The sequence below is a fragment of the Triticum urartu genome, chromosome 2 (genome assembly GCF_003073215.2).
Source record: "Triticum urartu cultivar G1812 chromosome 2, Tu2.1, whole genome shotgun sequence".
Taxonomy (NCBI): domain Eukaryota; kingdom Viridiplantae; phylum Streptophyta; class Magnoliopsida; order Poales; family Poaceae; genus Triticum; species Triticum urartu.
In genome coordinates this window covers 662,135,412-662,153,956 of record NC_053023.1, presented here as the reverse complement: position 1 = coordinate 662,153,956, position 18,545 = coordinate 662,135,412, and the positions used below count along the sequence as shown (strand labels likewise).

Genomic DNA, 18,545 nt, shown 5'->3' with positions numbered 1-18,545 from the left:
TCAAATATGGTTTTGAAAAGCGGGAACATTCCATTGCCACGATCATTCTTTTAAAAGTTCCCAACATTTTCTAACTGCTCTAACAAAAACATTATAACATGTTAACCATTTTTTAAAATTATTTTTGTATTTTGCAGGTAAATATATGTATTGAATTTGAAATATAAATAAAGTAAAAAGGGGTGAAAATTGATATGATGTCAGCATGACGAGCCACGTTGTACTGGGCCGGCCCACCACCGGCGCGCCGCCACATAGCCGCTCCCTTCGAAAAGAGCCGGTGTGCTCTCGAAATCTATACAGAAAGGTCCCCCTAAAAGCCCAACAAGACGCCCACTCCCCTCCCTCCCGCAAACCTCAAACCCCACGACCGCTCCGGCCTCTCCGACAGCAGCGAAGCGCAACCTCGTCGGCGATGACCCGCATCACCGCGCCGGAGCTGTCGCCCTCGCCCCCGGACTCCCCGCCTCCCGCCCGCCGCTCCCCGGCCCCGGCGACCCCGCCCTCCCGCCGCCGCCGCCCCTCCCCGTCCCCGTCCCTCGCGCTCACCCCCTCCTCCGCCTCCACCTCCACCACCTCCTCGAGGCCCCGGCCCCGGCCCTCGCCCAAGAGGACCTACTCGCCGGCGCAGTGGGTCCCCGTCTCCTCCCACCCCGCCTTCGCGCTCCGCGGCGCCCTGGGCGGCGGCGGTGCTGCGTGGGATGCCGCCGGGTCGAGGCTCTACGTCTGGGACCCTTCGGCGCGCGGCGCCCACCGGGTGTCCGTGCGGATCCGCGACGCCGAGGCGGAGAGGGACGGGGAGGAGGTCGCCGTGGAGGCCGCCGTGCCTTCCGAGGTGAAGTGATTTCTCCCCGTGGTTGCTTTTTCGTAGTATAAAGGCACTGTGAAATGGTAGGGATAGGCATCGGTTCTCCCCGTTCCCTAGTCACTAGGTCAGAGCCATACGTTTGAGAATCTACATTGGTGACTGGGGCAATTTGCAATTCACTAGTACTTCTGCGTGTGAACAAAAATGGGGAGAAGCTTCTCTGTGTGATGTTGTGCAACTGGACATAGTGTGGAGCATTTGGATTTCTTAGTGTCGGATCGTATGTTAATTTAGGTAGTACTCTTTGCTACCCTAAGCACAATATTTCCAAGAGGTTTGTACTGTGATATAGGAAATATAGTGCGGCATATTATCTAATTTTTACAAATGGGAAGTCGATATTATGATGTGCGATGGGCACAGGGTGGGATAGAAGATGGGTCTACCTTCCCCTATATTTGTACGGAGATTTGAGTTTTAAACGGTTCCACAATATTAAAGGTTTTCCGAGCTCATTTCTTATGTAGTAGTACCTCCGTCTCAAAATATAAGACGGTTTTGTAGGCTAAACTAGCATATAGTAATATAACTATGTAAAATAAGTTTTAGGCATCACATGGTATACTATATCAGCTACCATGTTTCTAGGCATGAAAACGCACCACCTAAGTTGTGCATTTTCACGTTTTGGAGGTTTGACGAGAACATACATGGGGGAGGCTGAGGCATAGTTGTACACTTTTTATTTGGATGTGGACTAAGACTTCAAAAGAAAGTTACTGATTCCTTCCTCATATTGGGGAAATTTCAAAGTTTTAAATATCTAAAGCTATGCAATTTTAATACTAAATTGGAAATGACGCCAATAGCCCGTTATTTCCCGCTAGCGCTAAATTTGGAGTCATTTAGCCTGCTAAGGCGCTATATGAAACCATTCCGCTGCATTATTCTATTGTTCTTGTTTCTGATATAGTGATATATGTGGTGCATAGTGTGAAGCTTGGTTATTGAATTAAGGTACCGATTGGAGCTCCGGTTTTGTTGTGCGAACATGTGTTTATGTCAAGTATATGCGATATATCACATATGAAGCCTGATACCCAATTTTTTTCAAAAAAATTACAATTTAAGAAAAACGCTAAATGGGGCTTAGCTTCGCTATGGCTTTTAATAGCTTCTGGCCGAGCCGCCGCTAAATGGCATAGCCCACTATTTAATACATTGGGAAATTTCCATTCCTGACATAGAGGTATGATAGCCTTTTGGAATGTGTGTATTCCTATGCCAAAAATAAGGCCTATTTTACATTTCTACCTAACTGGTTTTGTTTGCAGCATTATTTGCTTCATTTGATCTCACTTTTTGTCATGAAATGCTGTCATAGTTAAATTGAGAAAACTTTTATGTTTGTACTCATTGCTTGTGGTGTAATCTTTTATAAGTTTCCACAGTAGGTATTCTTTCTTTGCCATGATGATTGTTCTCTACTATCTTGCATTGACATAATCGATGTCGCTCCTGTGTTGTCCAGATGTTGATGCCGGAGACGGATCTTGGTTATGAGGTCACTCATATATCACTAAATACGGATGGGTCATCATTACTCCTAGCTGGATCACATAACATAAATGTTTTGTATGTACATGAGAGGGTATCAGAAGATGGTGATACAATCATATGCAGGTATATATCTTCATCACAACCATATCTCATGTTGATAATGCACTCTTGCTCCTTTATTTCCAGAATATTTTGAGATATTCTAGTTATGAATATTTTTTTTGCAATAAAAAATTGAAACCAGTGGAAGAATATTCTTTTATTTCTCTTGCATGTCATTAGTCATGCACATCAAGAGCAATCTTCTACTCTTCTCATTAGTCATGCACATCAAGAGCAATCTTCTACTCTTCTCATTGGGGTATTAAAGAAGGCGTCTACAGAGTTTTCATTCACTCTGCAGTTTAGATTAATGGGATGTATAGCTATCTTTTCTTCTTCTTTTGATGCCATTGACCCATTGTTCATAACTTTATTATACTATAATGTTACCTTCCCCTGCATTTGACTACAGGACCGCACCAGTTGCTTCTCAGATTTTACCTACCAATAACAATGGCATAAAAGTTCTGCAGACATCTTGGCACCCTTTTAGCAGCAGCCATTTTGGTGTTTTGACATCAGATGCTGTTTTCAGGTATGCTAAAATGGATTTTGGTGCTACATGGGCTAATTTAAGCTTATTTAGCATGCAATTTGTTGGAGTTTATGTAAATGGGAAATGTATTTTCCTCTGTCCATTCCCATATCAAGTACCCTTTTTTTCTGTGTGTCATCATGTATATTTATTTATTTCTACGCCCATTCTTCATCTCTTCTTAAAAAACTGGTACAATATTCTTAGATCAACATAATGGAACCACTATATTAAATTTTCTGTAAGATAAAATAATCAATAACCATCTATGCAGGTTATTTGATCTCTCATTTGATTTAGAGCAACCAGAGCAGGAATTTTATTTGCAGCCAATTCTACCTGGAAGATGTCAGAATGCTTCGTCAATTTGTCCAGTGGCATTCTCTTATGGCAGTGATCATCTGTGGGATAGATTTTCGGTATGTCTCTTGGTTGCAGTTGCCTAGATAGTAGATAATAGAAGCCCTCTCAAAAATAAACTTGCCCAGAATAGTTTACAAATTTATCAGGATTATTATTTTAATATAGCAAGCAAGATAGTATCACACTTAGAGTAACTTCAAACAGCTCTAGAGCAATTTGGCGGTGAATTTTGCATATGGGAATTTATCGTTTTGCTAGTTTAAGGCTTTAAGCTTATTACATGGTACAAATATTTATGGTATCAATGGATATTACTACAGTATCTATACAGCTTCTTTGTCCAATGAATTTGGGAATGCCATGCTTATTTACTGTTTTTGTATGACTGTATCAATACTATTTTTTTTTGTGTGAAGTCTACACCGTGCTGTTCATAACAGAATTACAGGAAGTTACTTGATGCCTCATGCATTTCAATTTTTCTTTCAAGTTGTCATTTGATATGTTGTTTGGACATACATGTGTAGTCTCTTCAAAGTTACCTTGATTAGGATTAATGTTTTGTATGTTGAGTAGTCAATTCCTGTGCTTTGTTTCACATGTAAGCCTGTTTATGCAGGTTTTCATCTTGTTCAGTGATGGTTCAATTTTTGTGCTCTGCCCCGTTGTTCCATTTGGATGGTAATATTGCACTTCTATCTGCTCCCTTCTTTCAGCGCTTATCATTTTTATGTTGCCTAACATTTTATTTCGATATGTTGCCTAACATTGTGAGAACTACTTAATTTCATGCTGTAGGTTGTACTTTATCTACATTGATTTGGCAATTATTTTCTATGATGCAGTGACTATAGTAAGAAACATATCGAAGAGATATATGAAGATGTTAATACATTTGGGTTGAAATCTTCAAATCCAAATGTTGTCACGAACTCACATTTGGCAATTGCATGGTTGGAGGCAACATTTCCGGAGCTGTTACGTCAATCAGCAGATAGCAGCACGCTGATGTCAAGAGCTCGTGCATATGCCCCAGTAGACGATTCTCTAACTCTACAGGTACGCTTCTATCGACTTTCTGAAATATACTCCCTCCGTTCCAAAATAGATGACCCAACCTTATACTAACTTTAGTACCTGAGAATGGGTCTAGTATAAAGTTAGTATAAGGTTGGGTCATCTATTTTGGAATGGAGGGAGTACCTGAGAATGACCGAGCAAGTGTAGCTCTATGTGTTTAACTGGAGAATTCAGCTTGTGGTGTTCGAACGGGGCTGATGCTTTTATTATCTTGGGATGGCTAGACGTATGAAATTTTCTCATGCATTATTGCATTCGGTTTTAACATGTGAATATCAAGTAAACACCTTTAGAAGGAAAAAAGTAAGCACCTTTAGAAGGAACAAAGTAAATTACTTTTGGTCAGAAATATTTTGAGGTGAGATTTAACCGTGGATACAAGTAGCACATCGCCTCTATTCCTGCTGTATATAAAGTTAGGATGATGTAACACAACCATGATGAAGAGGAAGGAAAAAAGGCATGCCTCTTAAACTAGTAATTTGTTCATTTAAGTGCTCATAGTCAATCCGATGCTTTTCTAGTACATAAGATTGTTGATTTGTAAGGGTAGGAGCCATTTGGCTCGTGACCAAACATTTGCCACAAATTGCACAGTCATGTCTGCCACACTCATGTGTACACGTGACACTTCCTCTGCAGGCGCAGTTTTACTACTGTAATTGTGTCAGCAAATATATTTTTTGAGAAATATGTCAACAAATATTGTACCCACAGTTTTGGTCATGGCCGGACAATTGGTTAAATGTTCTGATAGCCAGTACGCTTTTGGAGGAAGAAAATAGTAAATACTATGTTGAACATTGATTTTACTGTTTTAATTCTCTTTGAAAATCACTGTTGTGGTTATATTTGGCTGACTTACTATAGGCATAAAATTTTCTGTTTGTAAATCTACCACTCATTTTGAATTCTGAAGTTCCTTGGAAACAAGACCAATCTGTAGTATAAATTAAATGTTAAAGCTTACGAAACATGTTATACAGAAAATCAACAAAACACCAACTATTCCTGAACTGCTTTGATAACCAAGAAATATCATCATTTCTTGTCATGAGAAATTGAGAATTTGGTTCTCCAAATTCTGACTGCTATTTTCTATGACCTTCATTCTATGTTTTTATCATGAATCAATGTGTATTAAGATTGAGCACCCATGCAGGGGCCTCTTTGTAGAGTTTGCGAGGAAAACAATGAACTCGAAGGCAAGAGCAGCTCTTGTGAAGGTAAAGCTGTGGGTTTTGTGTACAGCTCTGTTGGCAAAGATTCAGTTCTTGTAACTGCCTGGGGTAGTGGACAGCTCCAGATTGATGCTCTAGCCGATGAAATCCAACCACAATGGAGCATTGGGGTTCCTACTCGCCTTAATGTCGATTCACATGGACGCATAAAGAGCGTTGCTATGATATGTGACTCTAATCCACAAGATTCGTCGGCCTTGAGATCACATCGTTCATCGAGTATGGGATCAAATGCGAAGAGCAATACAGAAGCTGTCTGGATGGGACACTCTCCTCCTTTGCTAAGGCTCTCAATTGTGGATTTGGCACTACCAAAAACTTCTAACGGTAGCTCTTTATCACTGTTTCTGGATCCCCTTGTCCCAGAGAGATTTTATTGTGCGCATGGAGGGGGACTTGACATGGTCACGTTGCACTTCCTGCCGTTTTCATACCCTGAAATGGCTTCCACACCACCCTCGGTGCATCCTGTACTCACCACAGGCAACAGTGATACAAGTTCTCCCTTCCTTTCTGGATTTGTCGCCATAGCTGATGCGTATGGCCATGTGCAGTTAGTTGGCATCACATACACTGGCGAGTGCTTTGTGGTAGAAATGAAGGGTTGGAAGGAACCAACACCTCTTCAGCTTGACATATGTAGCAAGGACATCAAGGATGTAGAATCTTCCACAACTGGAATGATCAGCAAAGAACTTCTTGCTGGTCCAGATCCACCCATACTTCCATCTTCAACAAGCCTGAGGTCGTTGACTCCTGACTCCATCGAAGGGAAGTCCACACTTCATCACTATATTAAGGTTTTCCATGAGCACTATGTGGAGTATGGGCACAAGGTAAGAGCTATCATTATGGTATTTTGTGCATATCCCTTATCAACTTAGAATATGTCATATGCCATTGTTGGTGCACAAGTAAAAGTCATTCCCTTCTGGAGATAACTGAACCTGTTACATCTTTTAATCCCCACAATATAAGCATATCACTAACGATTGTGGGTTCATTTGAATGATGTTCAGGTTTTCATTGAGCTCAAGGAACACGAAGATTATGTGAAGACAGAGATTGAAGACAAGCAGAAACGCCTACAAGCAGTGAAGCAATCACTTCTATCCATAGAAGCCAAAGATGAGGAGATAAACAGGCGGGTCGAACGGGCCTCCAAGGTGTATGATCTGTTGGAGAAGCGTATAGAAAGCTTCAAGATGCTGCCTGCCGCAAACAAGAAACCATTGTCACAGGCAGAGCTGGAGTTCAAGTCACAGCTTGGTCCGTAATCTAGAAACCTGACTTTGCATATTCTCCCTTTACATCCTCATCATGCCCTAACATACTTTGTGTCTGCTAAAACTTGCAGATAGGTTTGCGGACGTGGAGCTGGACGCTCTGCGTACTTCCATTGCTGCCCTGAGCACGAGGATGAAACGGTTCACCCAACCGTCTTTGGGGGGTGGTGCAACCGGCACAGGAATGGCGCCATGGCAGGCGCCGAAGGCCGGAAGAGGCCACGTTTCGGAGTCCCAGATGTCGCTGATGAAGTCTTCGCTGGAGAGGCTGTCGCTCCTCAACGAGGAGAACAATCAGAAACTACGGGTCATCGAGACTGAGCTCAAGAACAAGGAACAGCAGTAGTACTGTAGTCGGTGATACTTGGTTTTGAATCGCACCCATGTTCTCGGCACGAGAAAGGGAATTGGTGGCAGATGTTGGCTCAAAAACTATGGAGGGCTCGCTCCTTCCAGATCGTGTCGTGCCTGTAGGTTGCTGGGAGTGTGAATTATGCCCCATGTAGCGAAGATTGTTGAGAAAGTAGCCGACGCTACGTTTGAATCTGTTATTTTTGGTACAACTGCTTAAGAGGTTTGTTATCAGCCCCTGGTTCTGTAGCCTTTCTCTCGGCCACACAACACAGTATGGCCGTGTATTTTTAGGTTAGATAGAAGATGTGGAGCCTGACAGTACGGATTTTTTTGTTTTTGTTAATTAACGTGGTAGTATATGTTTGGTCCTTCCTGCTGCCTTATTTGGTTCATTATTTACGTACCCATGCGACTGTTTCCGGCTGAGGGACGCGGGCGCGATGGCGCGTCCTCGCTGCTCGCTTGACGGTCTCAGCTTGTGTTGCTTCCTCGGCTTTGCTGATATACAAATAAATGTCCTTTTTGCGGGGATTATCCATAAACATGTACATGGACGATCTAGCTTGGCTGTTATGAGAGACTTTTTTGGCTGGCATATAGGACTATATGAGACGAGATATGCATGCCCGCCAGAGATATCTGCAGCATCTGTTTAAACAGAGATTTGCAGGGGAGTAGGATCCCGGCTAGCCGTGCCAACACAATCTGAGAGCGCTGCCCTCCCGGAGCGGCGTGGACCCTTGCCATGGTGAAGCGGCTGCGCAAGGGCGGCGGCGACCGGCCCATGGCGTCCCGGGAGATCGACCTCGCCAAGCTCGACATCCACCACCGGGAATCGCCCGGATCCTTCGGCAGCTTCTGCAGCGCCACCTACAATGGCAGACAGGTCCTAGGTAGCACTGTATCTCTGCGATCTTGTTTATTTCTCGATGCGATGCTCTTTAATTTGGTGCTGGTTTGGCACTTCGAATCTATATATGGATCATCGTTGCTGGGCTTTGGACACGTTCATCTAAATTCTTGCGAGTAGACATGTCTAGTCCGTACGCGTCAGGCCTCCAGTAAAAAAGATTAAAATTTCCTAAAGCTGGAAATTTATGTTTCTGCTTTTGTTTTCTTCGTCAGTGGACCATGCTAATTTTCCTGCCTTGGGTGGTCCATTGATGTTATGAGTGATAGAATCATAAGGCTCACCTGTTTGAGTAGATGTGGAGCTTTAATCTTGGAATTGAATAGTGCGAATCGGCTGGATCATCTTCTGTGTTATATGCTTTATTATCATCATGCACATAGTATGGATGTATTGTTATCATCTGCTGCATGTGCATATTTCTTGTGCATGAACAATTTATAATTCAGACCCTCTCAATTCGTCGTCATTGATAAATCATCATTGCGGACCTTGGACACGTTGATCTTCTTTGGTTTGTTCCTGCTAAAGCTCCACATGTGTCTTTAGATGTCCTGAGCAAGTAATGTGCATTCATAAGATTAAAATTGGAATTTTATTTTTAAGCTTTTGTTTCTTAATAGTCAGAGAACCTTAAGCTGATCCAAGTGTCGTGTTAGGCCATTTATGTTTAACTCTTGTAGATATTCGCGGCGTGCCGTCATTGCAATCTTGTGCACAGGTCCATAAATACATGCCCTAAATAGCATTTTATCAAATGGACAAAATATCCCTGATGAACATCCTCAAGTTCAGTTGTATACTTTTGAGTTCTGTTGAAATATAATTTTACCGAACTGCCAAAATGCGCACTACAATGCCCCGAGCTAGCTCCCAAAGATTATAGTGTTATAATGCATTTATTTTTTCTTCATCGTGTATGAAGCTAAAGTATTGGAGTGGGGAGAAGATGGCTTTATGACAGAGGCTGAAATTTCTACTCAGAGCGAAGCATTCAGGAAGGAGGTTGCTGTCTGGAAGGAGCTCAAACACCAAAGTGTTGCAAGGGTGAATATTTTTTTGCTCATTGCGCACCCGCATACTGTATTACCAATGTTTAATGTTCATTATTTTTTGGGGTAGCGTCAGTTCATTTTCGGTGCGTTATAACAATGTTACCTCAAGACCGATAATAGGCACTACAACGCTGTCTACTGAGTTTTTCTTTGTGTGGTACATTGAATGTGTCGTATTCTCTTCCTTGCAGTTCATCGGTGCATCAATGGATACCACTGACCGTAGCATTCCGGCCGATAGCGGCGAGAGCAGTGCACCCAGAGATCTGCCAGAGAGAGCCTGTTGTGTTGTCTTTGAATATCTCTATTTAGGATCACTGAGACGATATCTATATGCTCACAGGGCGAGAAAGATCGGATACAAAATTGTGGTTGAGTTTGCGTTGGATTTGGCCAATGGGTAAGCAAGCTGGCTAGATTTGCTCCCGCATATCTTCCAATCCGAATCCGCGGATAACCAGCACTCTCATATATTTTCTTTTGCAGACTGAGCTATCTTCACTCGAAAAATATCGTGCATCGGAATGTCAAACCTGAGAGCATGCTTCTTGGCACAGAGGAGGCGGTCGTTAAGATTGCCGACTTTGGCTTCGCCTGTGTGCAGGCTAAGAATCCGGAGGACATGACAGGCGCACTCGGTTACATGGCCCCGGAGGTATCTTGCTGCCAACCAATCGCTTTCAACGATTTCTGTGCTCAATTCTTGTGTTTCTTCACAACAAAAGCAATCTGTTGTTGTTGTTTTTCTGTGCAGGTTATTGAGGGCAAGCCATACGACAGGAAGTCCGATGTTTACAGCTTTGGGATATGCTTGTGGGGGATCTACTGCTGTGACATGCCGTACTATCCAGACATGAGCTCGGTAGAGGTCTCGTTTGCTGTTGTTCACAATGTATGTTTTCCGTCAGATCCCTCGCTAAATATTACACCCAGAAGAATTATGCATGCAAATATGTGTTAAAACAAGCCTACGCAACAATATTTTTTGCTTATAGGTTTGCTTTTTATGTCGTGTGCATAGAATCTGCGACCCAAGATCCCACGCTGCTGCCTGACCCGGTTGGCGAACATCATGAAGAGATGCTGGGATGCTGACCCTGATAAGCGGCCCGAGATGAAGGAGGTGGTGCATCTACTGGAGGATCTTGACACGACCAAGGGTGGGGGCATGATCCCGGAAGGGACGAACCCCGGGTGCTTCTGCTTTTTCAGACCCCGGCGTGTAGGTCCATAGATTTGTCTCCAGCAAGCGGCATTGTGATGGGGCTTCTGCAAATGTTGCCACTAGTTTTGAAATGTGTGGTGGTGTTGTTTACTACTCCATCCGTTCCGAAATGCTTGTTGTGGTTTTAGTTTTTTTTTTTTTGAGAACCTGTTGTGGTTTTAGTTTAGGGAGTACGAATTTACAACCCTCGAAAGTTGAGGAATACAGATGGATAATTTGGCACTTGATTCATGGTCGCATATACCCGTTCTCTTATAATTTTTGCTCCTGGGTAGTGTGTGGATCACAAGAATGTATTACCATTGCATTGGCTTGACCTGTGGTTTTTCCTTGCCCTTATCTGCAACAAAGACACGAACACAACAGAGCAGCATTGGAGAAACTCTTGATTTTGCATGTCCTCTGCGTTCTGCACCTACCTAAATTGATCTGAGTAGTACTCCATGTTCTAAAGAAAAATTGATCTGAATGTTTTAGTAAAATGTCTGTTATTTTCTTCATGGCTCCCAACGGTAATTGTGCAATGATTTGGCCTGTTTTTTATTTTGAGAGAGAACGAGGGTCAGTTTATGGTTTGTGCCTTTTCTAATTAAACATGGATAGAAATTGTGTGGTTCACCATCAGGATTATTGTAAACGCATTGCAGTTATTCTGATGTTCTTTTTTCTTCTAGAAATCACATATTCTGAATTGATTTTTTTAGAACAACATGTATCAGGATTATTATAAACTCACTTTTTTATTGGACAAGATCAAAGATTTTTTTTTGAATGACAAGATCAAATATTTTATAGTTCATTAAATCCTCCCATGCTCCCAGCTTAAAAAAATTCAAATATAAATGTTCCAAAAAAATTCATGGATGTTCACAATACAAGTGTTTACAACTCCTAAAAAAAATCAGATCCAAACTCAAATACACACTGAAATAAAAAGGACAAATCCGTCATGAAGAGTATCAAAAGAAGACAAAAGTGAAGATGGTTGTATTCACATCTGGATATTTCTTTTTTGTTTCTCCATGTGTATCTCAAATTTCGGTTTGAATTTTTTACAAGTTGCAGACATGTGTCTTTTGAACACTCATGATATTTTTTCAGAAAAAAATGACATGTTTAAATTTGAATGTATTTTTTCTGCATGTGTCATCTGCATGCTGCTGATACATGATAATAAGCAGAGTAGGCGAGAGATGTGGATGGCATTTTGCTGCTATACGAGAAAGAAATCTTACGAGCCGCAGAGTTGAGATACCTCAATTTGGACTACGAAGGAATAGCAAGCTTTGCTGCGGCACAAACTTTTGGTCCGCAACATTGCAGATGTGTAGTTTTTTCTATTCTTCAGATGAACAAACATGTGTAATTTTATGCAGATTGTATGGCTCCTGTTGTTCATTCCGTTTGAGTAAATATATCAATTGGTTGATGCAACAAACTCAACCGGATCAAAGAAAGCATGGACTTTGGGCTTCGACTTCATACAAGCCGGGGTGAATGCACAAACAACATACCAAATTAAAAGCAAAAGGGTGAGAGTGGGTAAACGTACAAATTAGGCAAGGACAACCACCAAGATAGGGCTCTTTCCAAAAAAGAAAAAGAGATGGGGCTGTAGTTCTGGCAAATATCCAAGGTCGTTGTTTGGTCCATCTCTTTCTAGCACGCCCCGCAGTTTTGAATTAAAATTGCAACAAATTATCCTTGTATGCGACTGAAAATATAAATCAAATCGTCTTCCTTGATGCAAACATTGGTTGAGCACATATCCTGTAACTCCCGTTCAGAGTTGAGTTCTCTACTCATGACGATTCTACACAGTTTCCAACAAACAACAAATTCCCTCGCACTCTTGAAAAAGGAATAAGCAACAACGTATAGCTAGTGGGTGAGTACAGACAACGCTCCATCCTACCACAGCAGCTTACGCCGAGTACTCAAAAGGTTGGGGCGGCTGGGGCTCGTCGTCGACGGCCATGGCAGCCGAGCCTTGCCCCGCGGCAGCGGCTGCTGCGTTGTTGCCGGCGCCCGTGGCCACGGTCGCGGGGGCGTCGGTGAGCACGAGCTCCTCAGCCTCGCTGGGCTGCGTGTCTCGGAGGAGGATGAATCCGCAGGGAGCGGGCCTCACGGGGACGTAACGGCTGCCCTCGATGAACTTGATGAACTTCTCCTGCGCAGGGACAACGCGGGCTGGGTTTGCCAGGATCTGGAAGGCAGGTTCTGGCTCCGGGGCCTTCTTCTCTGCCGCGCCGTCAACCTGGGAACAAAGATTGAGAGGCGGGTAAATTCATAAGAGGCCAGAGTGAATGGGGGTTGGTTCACTCAAATGAACCGACCATGTTCATTGGAGCTGATGCCAAAAAAGAAACTTCGGCTAGATATGATATGAATCACAAGTTCGCTACCTACCAAACACAAGATTCCATACTGAAAACTCTATTAACAGGCTTACATCTAAAAACAGTGCTATGCTGAGCTGCGCTGTGGCATCTTAGTAATTTATTATTAGGGAGAGCTATTGCAGGAATACCTAGCATGGTTGTGTAAAGCAAGAGAATTAACTAACTAACATGGTTTAATTATGAGCTGAACCTACCAAAGTTGGTAAAATTCTTGGATGTGAAACATGGTAAAAAAAATGAAGTGGAGTCTCTCTTACCTGCATTGCATCACCGTCCTTCTCCTGTGTCTTGGCTGCATCGCCTGAAGTAGAACCAGAAGCATCTTCCGTTGTCTTAGCTTTGCTTTCTGCATCCGTTGATTTCTCCTGGCTAGGTTTGCTTTCTGCTGTTGACTTCTCCTGGTTAGCTTTGCTTTCTGCTTCTGCTGTCTTCTCCTGGTTAGCAGCTTTGCTTTCTGCATCCTTCTTCGCCCTAGATTTTGCCTTGGCATAGGTTGACAAAATGGCTGTGGGCAGCTTGACTGCTGAAGTCGTAGTCTGCTGAGTGGTCGGTTTCGGATACTCAAAGAGGGACGGTTTAGCATGTGACAGAAACTCAAACTTCGGCACTTCCAGGTTTGAGTTGAGACCAATGATGGCTGTTGGCGAGAAGGCCAGGCTAATGAAGTATAGGAGAGGATACCAGTACCAGAACTGGGTGAATACAGCAAGGCCAATCACAGCAGTGAGCTTGTCATGCTTGTTCCTCGAGAGAAGTTTAATTGTGACATTCCTACCACCAGCATCCAGAATACCAGAAGCAAGAATGGCGCCCATTTTGCTCATGGTGTCCTCATGCTTGTCAAGAATGATCTTCTCCAACTGACGCCTGAATGTTCCAACACGAGAATCAAAGGACTCGTTCGTCTGGATCATGACCATTGCCATAGCAATTAGAGCCCCCTGGCGCACAAAGTCAACAACGTCCGATGTGAGAGGCTCCAACAAGGAAATGGCATCACTTAACCCTGTTCCTGCACAGGATATCCCAACAGCTAAAGCTGCACCATAACGAACATGTGGGTTGTACGATTCAGAGAGCAGGGACACAATTCTTGGAGTCTGCATGATCAGGACGGAAGATGTAAGTTGTGGATCAAAGCTATTGAGAAGATGTAACGTGTGGATCAAAGCTATTGGTGATTGTGTATTTTAGCAAAAAAAAATCTTATTAGATGGCAAAGAGCATATAAATGCATAATGAAAAGATCTATGTTGTTCCTTGGAATAAATTTGAACACAGGGCATCTATTTAAACACTAAGGCATTTCAATGCTACATACCTGCTCAGGTTCGTTGTATAGAACAAATCCAAGACCCATAACAGCAGTCCTACGAACATCATCACTGACGTCCGATACAGCAAAATGCAGCAGCTGATGGATAGCTTTGTTGTTTGCAGTTCCTCTGTAGGCTAGAGCCAATGCATACATACCACCATAACGTAGTATGGGATCTTGATCTCTAGTCATTTGTTCAATCAAGGTGTCAGCTTCCTCCTCCCTGCCATACACTGTCAACGCGATGCCAAGTGCCAAACCCCTGCAGAGAGAGAGATGTCAGAAACAAGAGCTGGATGCATCTTCAGAAATACCGCAACAACAATTAAACAGCACTGACCTGATAATCTTTTCATGCTGTGTATCATGTGCATAAGCGAGCATCTCAGCGGCCTTCTCACTGGCTGTCCCAACCATGAGCAAACCCATGCCAATACCAGCTGCTTCACCAGCCACAGCACTGTCTGTGTAAAGGACATTCTTTATGTCTTCAAACACTTCTTCATCTGCTGTCCCCAGAGATGCAAGCCCAAGTCCCAAACAGGCACCATGCTGGATGACCTGCATAATACGGTTTTAGGTAAGAAAAATATACATACACAATATAAATAGCATTACACAAGGACAAGGAACAGAATGTCACCTCTGCACTGGTGTTGCGAAGGCTTTCACGGAGGAATTGTTTGATTCCTTCGCCATGGTTGGCATGAATCAAACCTAAAGCATAGAGGGCACCACCTTCCGAGTATGGACTGCCACCACCAACTGCACCACTTTGAGGTAGGTATGGGGCCATCAAAGCCCGACCTTGCTGAAGGTGGCCTCTATGAATCACACCTAGCCCAGCTGTTGCACTGAATTTAGCCCAATTAGTAGCCCTGCTCAACCACTCCTGCAAGACATTACCAAAATGAGACATTACAGAGGGGAAAAAGTATACCGCATGACAACAAAACAACCAGATATTTTTTCTTACCAGATTCTCTCTTAGAAAAGTATCTACAGTTGTTCCTGCATGCATGATCGCATTGGAGCAAATAGTTGCGCTATGGCAAACACTGTTCCTCATTTCCACAGCCTGCTTTATTGTCTTCAGAATTAGAAGATCGGACCTATATCAACAAACCCATCAAAGGTGATGTCAGATATAAAAGTTGCAAGAGACCAGGGTTCAATGTTTAAGACATAATAACAAGTATACCTGTTGTGGCTATACAAAAATTGCAGCGTAAGCTGAATAGACTTCTCCCCTGACAGTATCCCTTTAAGTTTTGCAAGCTTATCAGCATGCACTGCCTCATTTGGATCAACCGGGTGAGCGTTTCCATTTGCCGTAGTAGTGTCATCTCCCATCTGAACATCACCCGCTGGTTCTGTGCTAGTTGTACCCGCGTTAACAGTCTGATCGACTGGTAAAGCTGAACCGCTATCAGGGTTGGACTGACCAGGAGTCTGAGAGTCCAGGCGATTCCTCACATTCAGTAGGAAGGCCTGATTTTCATTTTCCACCAGATCAAAAGCAATTTGGTATGCAAGGAGAGCATCATCCTGTATAATGAACACAATATCTCAAGTAAGCAACAGAGACTAAAACATAAGTAATGTGGTGGGCAGAGTAAAGAACAAACATATACCTTGCTTCCAGAAATTAGTGTGTCCAATATATTCGCAACAGTTTCAGGCTCACCCAGAAACATAAGGCACTGGCAGATGCTCAGAAAATCTGGATGCGGCAAAGTCTGGTATATTTTAACAAGACAGCGAAGAACCTGGCAATAAAATGGATTATTTGGTCAACACATAAAGAATGTTAATTTTTGCTTACTCTAGTCTAAACTAATACTTGCTTTTTAATTAATATAAACCAACCATACTGCCAAATAATTTTTAACATAACCCTACCTCACAGCGATATTCACGGTGACTAACATATTGATGAGAAAGGTTGATGCAATATGAAAGAGCCCCGTGAATATTATCACACCGAACAATTGCTTCCTCCAGTTTATCCAGTCTCCTGCATTCAACAGCCATACCCATGGCCTGTTGGTATTTCCCATCAAGAACACACCTACAGCAAAGAGTAACCGTTAGCTGAATACTCCATCTGATAAATAAGAGAATATGCGCAAACGGTAGGATCTTATCATACTTCTCCAACATCCTCTCCACTATGGCCTCTAATCTAGGATCCACATTTTCTTCTTCCTCGGTAGCTTTAGAAGCTCTTGTCTTGAAACTCGCATATTCATCTAATGCTTTGGCTGAAAGAAAAGAACCACCGATTCAACACAATGAGCAAAAGAAATTCATGTGAATAACATCCAGAATGATAGAGAACTCAAGACAGCTCCTCACCTAGAAGAGCATGAGCATAATCTGAATCCTCAGAAACGTCAAACAGAGGCCCAGCACCAAGTGCATACAATAGTGCATCATTTAACTCGCCCAAGTAATAAAATACCTACATAAGTCAATATAAGCAATACAAAATATGACATTTACAGACAAGGTGTAAAATAACATGAGGTCCTACCTTAGAAACAACTAGTGCAGCTAGCTGTCTCTGGTCAAACTCCTCATCTTCATACAAGCTCTCACTGCAGCCAAAAGGATACGATGGGAACAAATTATTAGCTTGCTTCATTGGAAATACAAACTTTAACAACCTGGATTCTAGAGAATTCTTGCTCGACATTATGATCCAATGTATAAAGCTCCCAAATCAAAACCAAATACAATTAGAGCCTCATTGTTCCACAAAAATAACAACTAGGCGCACAACAATTGCATATGAAAAGCAATGTTAAAATTAAAATGACTTAAACAGAAACAACCATATGGAAATTATCTGGCAAGAATTGGCTTGCCAGTTTTTTGGGCCAAAAATATTTGGTAGGGCTAGGCTAGGCACCAACCAAACACACCATATAAGACAAGAAATTTGTATAATCTAAACTTAAGTAACCAAACATTAGATTAACTTCCCAAAACATGTCACCCTAAACTATTGCAAGTAACAGTTCAATGGTCACTCTGTCAGGATATTTCTTAGCACAGGGCAGGCATTATAACTGATTATAACAAACCAAGCGAATCAAAATCCTAAAACATCTTCTAAAAAACTGGAAGTTGAAACCTTTCTAAATTCTCACACCTCCTTAGTTCACATCTCACTCCTACAACTGTCCTTATATCCAAGCGCAGACATGAAAGTGCAAAAATATTAAGTTTTTACCACGGCTACCGAATACAATCACACAATTTACTAGATTTTCTTGGCGAATTCACTTCAAACTCTGCGGATTCGTCATGGAGAGCACAGCCGAGCGCTGAATCCCAGGAATCCCGAGGTTACCAGATCAGAGCCAAGCCACGACCTACGGTTCCCCCACGCAAGCAGCAGATCGAACCAGACGAGGCCAAGCAAACGAATCGCGCGACAGCAACAGCATCTAGGGCAACTTCTCGTCCCGAATCCTCGTCAATCAGCGAACCAGATCGAAAAACTGAAACCCCCCGGCCAAGCCAACGCGCTGGAACGAATCGCGCGGGCAGGGCGGAGCAGCTGCGGCCGCGGCAGCGGGCGCCGGCCGAGAGGCGGCGGCGACTAGGTACCGCGGGAAGGATACGAGAGGGGGGTGGGGAGGGGAGGGGCCTCACATGGTGGGGATGCTGGTGGAGATCTCGGGGTAGAAGAGGTGGACGACGGAGTTGAGGCTGGCGAGCGCGTGCAGCTTGAGCTCCTCCGCCGGCTCGTGGAGCATGGCGAGGATCCCGCCGGCCGAGCTCACAGTCGCCACCGCCGCCATGGCCGCGTCGGCGAAGGAGAGGTGGGGTGGGGTGCGCTGCGCGAGGGTTTGTTGGGCTCGGTGCGGGGCGTCTGCGAGTTTACTTGGAGACGGGGACGACGCGAGACGGGGATACCCGGAAGGTGCGCGGCCGAATATAGGGACGGACGGACGGGGGCGATGGGTCCGATTAGCGTAGGGTGTCGATTTTTCCTTGGACTCGGACGGAAAAAAATCCTTTTTTAAAATAAAAAATAGTTTTGATCCTCAAAAAATAAAAAATGATTTTCTGGTTGGTTAGTGCGATTAGGGCATCTCCAGTGTGGTCAATCATCAAAATGCCCTAAATGTGCAATGGTTATAGGTTTCTTACAGAACCAACCACCGCGTTCATGCCTTACTTACTTGACACTGCTATTCATATTGTTTGTATTCGTTTTAGAATTCCGGCGATGTTTATTCAATGCAGAAAAATAAATCATGTCCACAATAAGGCGTATGTGATGCCTCCGTAA

At 43.3% G+C, this 18,545-nt stretch overlaps 3 protein-coding genes across 4 annotated transcripts; 2 read left to right on the top strand and 1 right to left on the bottom strand.

Annotated features, from left to right (window-relative positions):
* The first annotated feature begins 334 nt into the window (after positions 1 to 334).
* On the top strand, positions 335 to 7,697 carry LOC125539550 (nuclear pore complex protein NUP88). The gene is made up of 9 exons (XM_048703034.1): positions 335 to 835; positions 2,340 to 2,491; positions 2,883 to 3,005; positions 3,280 to 3,424; positions 3,988 to 4,049; positions 4,214 to 4,427; positions 5,611 to 6,525; positions 6,709 to 6,958; positions 7,047 to 7,697. The coding sequence occupies exons 1-9, from the start codon at positions 416 to 418 to the stop codon at positions 7,319 to 7,321; spliced, it is 2,556 nt and encodes an 851-aa protein (XP_048558991.1). The 5' UTR covers positions 335 to 415; the 3' UTR covers positions 7,322 to 7,697.
* Positions 7,698 to 8,017: 320 nt separating this feature from the next.
* On the top strand, positions 8,018 to 10,723 carry LOC125539551 (serine/threonine-protein kinase STY13-like). Its single transcript, XM_048703035.1, has 6 exons — positions 8,018 to 8,222; positions 9,165 to 9,286; positions 9,486 to 9,694; positions 9,781 to 9,949; positions 10,049 to 10,186; positions 10,316 to 10,723. Exons 1-6 carry the CDS (start codon positions 8,075 to 8,077, stop codon positions 10,526 to 10,528), a joined length of 999 nt encoding a protein of 332 aa, XP_048558992.1. The 5' UTR covers positions 8,018 to 8,074; the 3' UTR covers positions 10,529 to 10,723.
* A 1,519-nt stretch (positions 10,724 to 12,242) lies between these two features.
* On the bottom strand, positions 12,243 to 18,164 carry LOC125539549 (26S proteasome non-ATPase regulatory subunit 1 homolog A-like). Of its 2 annotated transcripts, XM_048703032.1 has the most exons (13): positions 17,903 to 18,164; positions 16,776 to 16,839; positions 16,598 to 16,703; positions 16,392 to 16,503; positions 16,142 to 16,310; positions 15,874 to 16,008; positions 15,441 to 15,787; positions 15,216 to 15,351; positions 14,883 to 15,131; positions 14,580 to 14,800; positions 14,243 to 14,501; positions 13,179 to 14,021; positions 12,243 to 12,776 (listed from the first exon to the last, which is right to left on the bottom strand). In XM_048703032.1, exons 1-13 carry the CDS (start codon positions 18,049 to 18,051, stop codon positions 12,444 to 12,446), a joined length of 3,123 nt encoding a protein of 1,040 aa, XP_048558989.1. In that variant the 5' UTR covers positions 18,052 to 18,164; the 3' UTR covers positions 12,243 to 12,443. The 2 variants fall into 2 exon arrangements, with proteins under 2 accessions (XP_048558989.1, XP_048558988.1); XM_048703031.1 differs by having other exon boundaries at positions 16,142 to 16,503.
* Between the last annotated feature and the right edge of the window lie 381 nt (positions 18,165 to 18,545).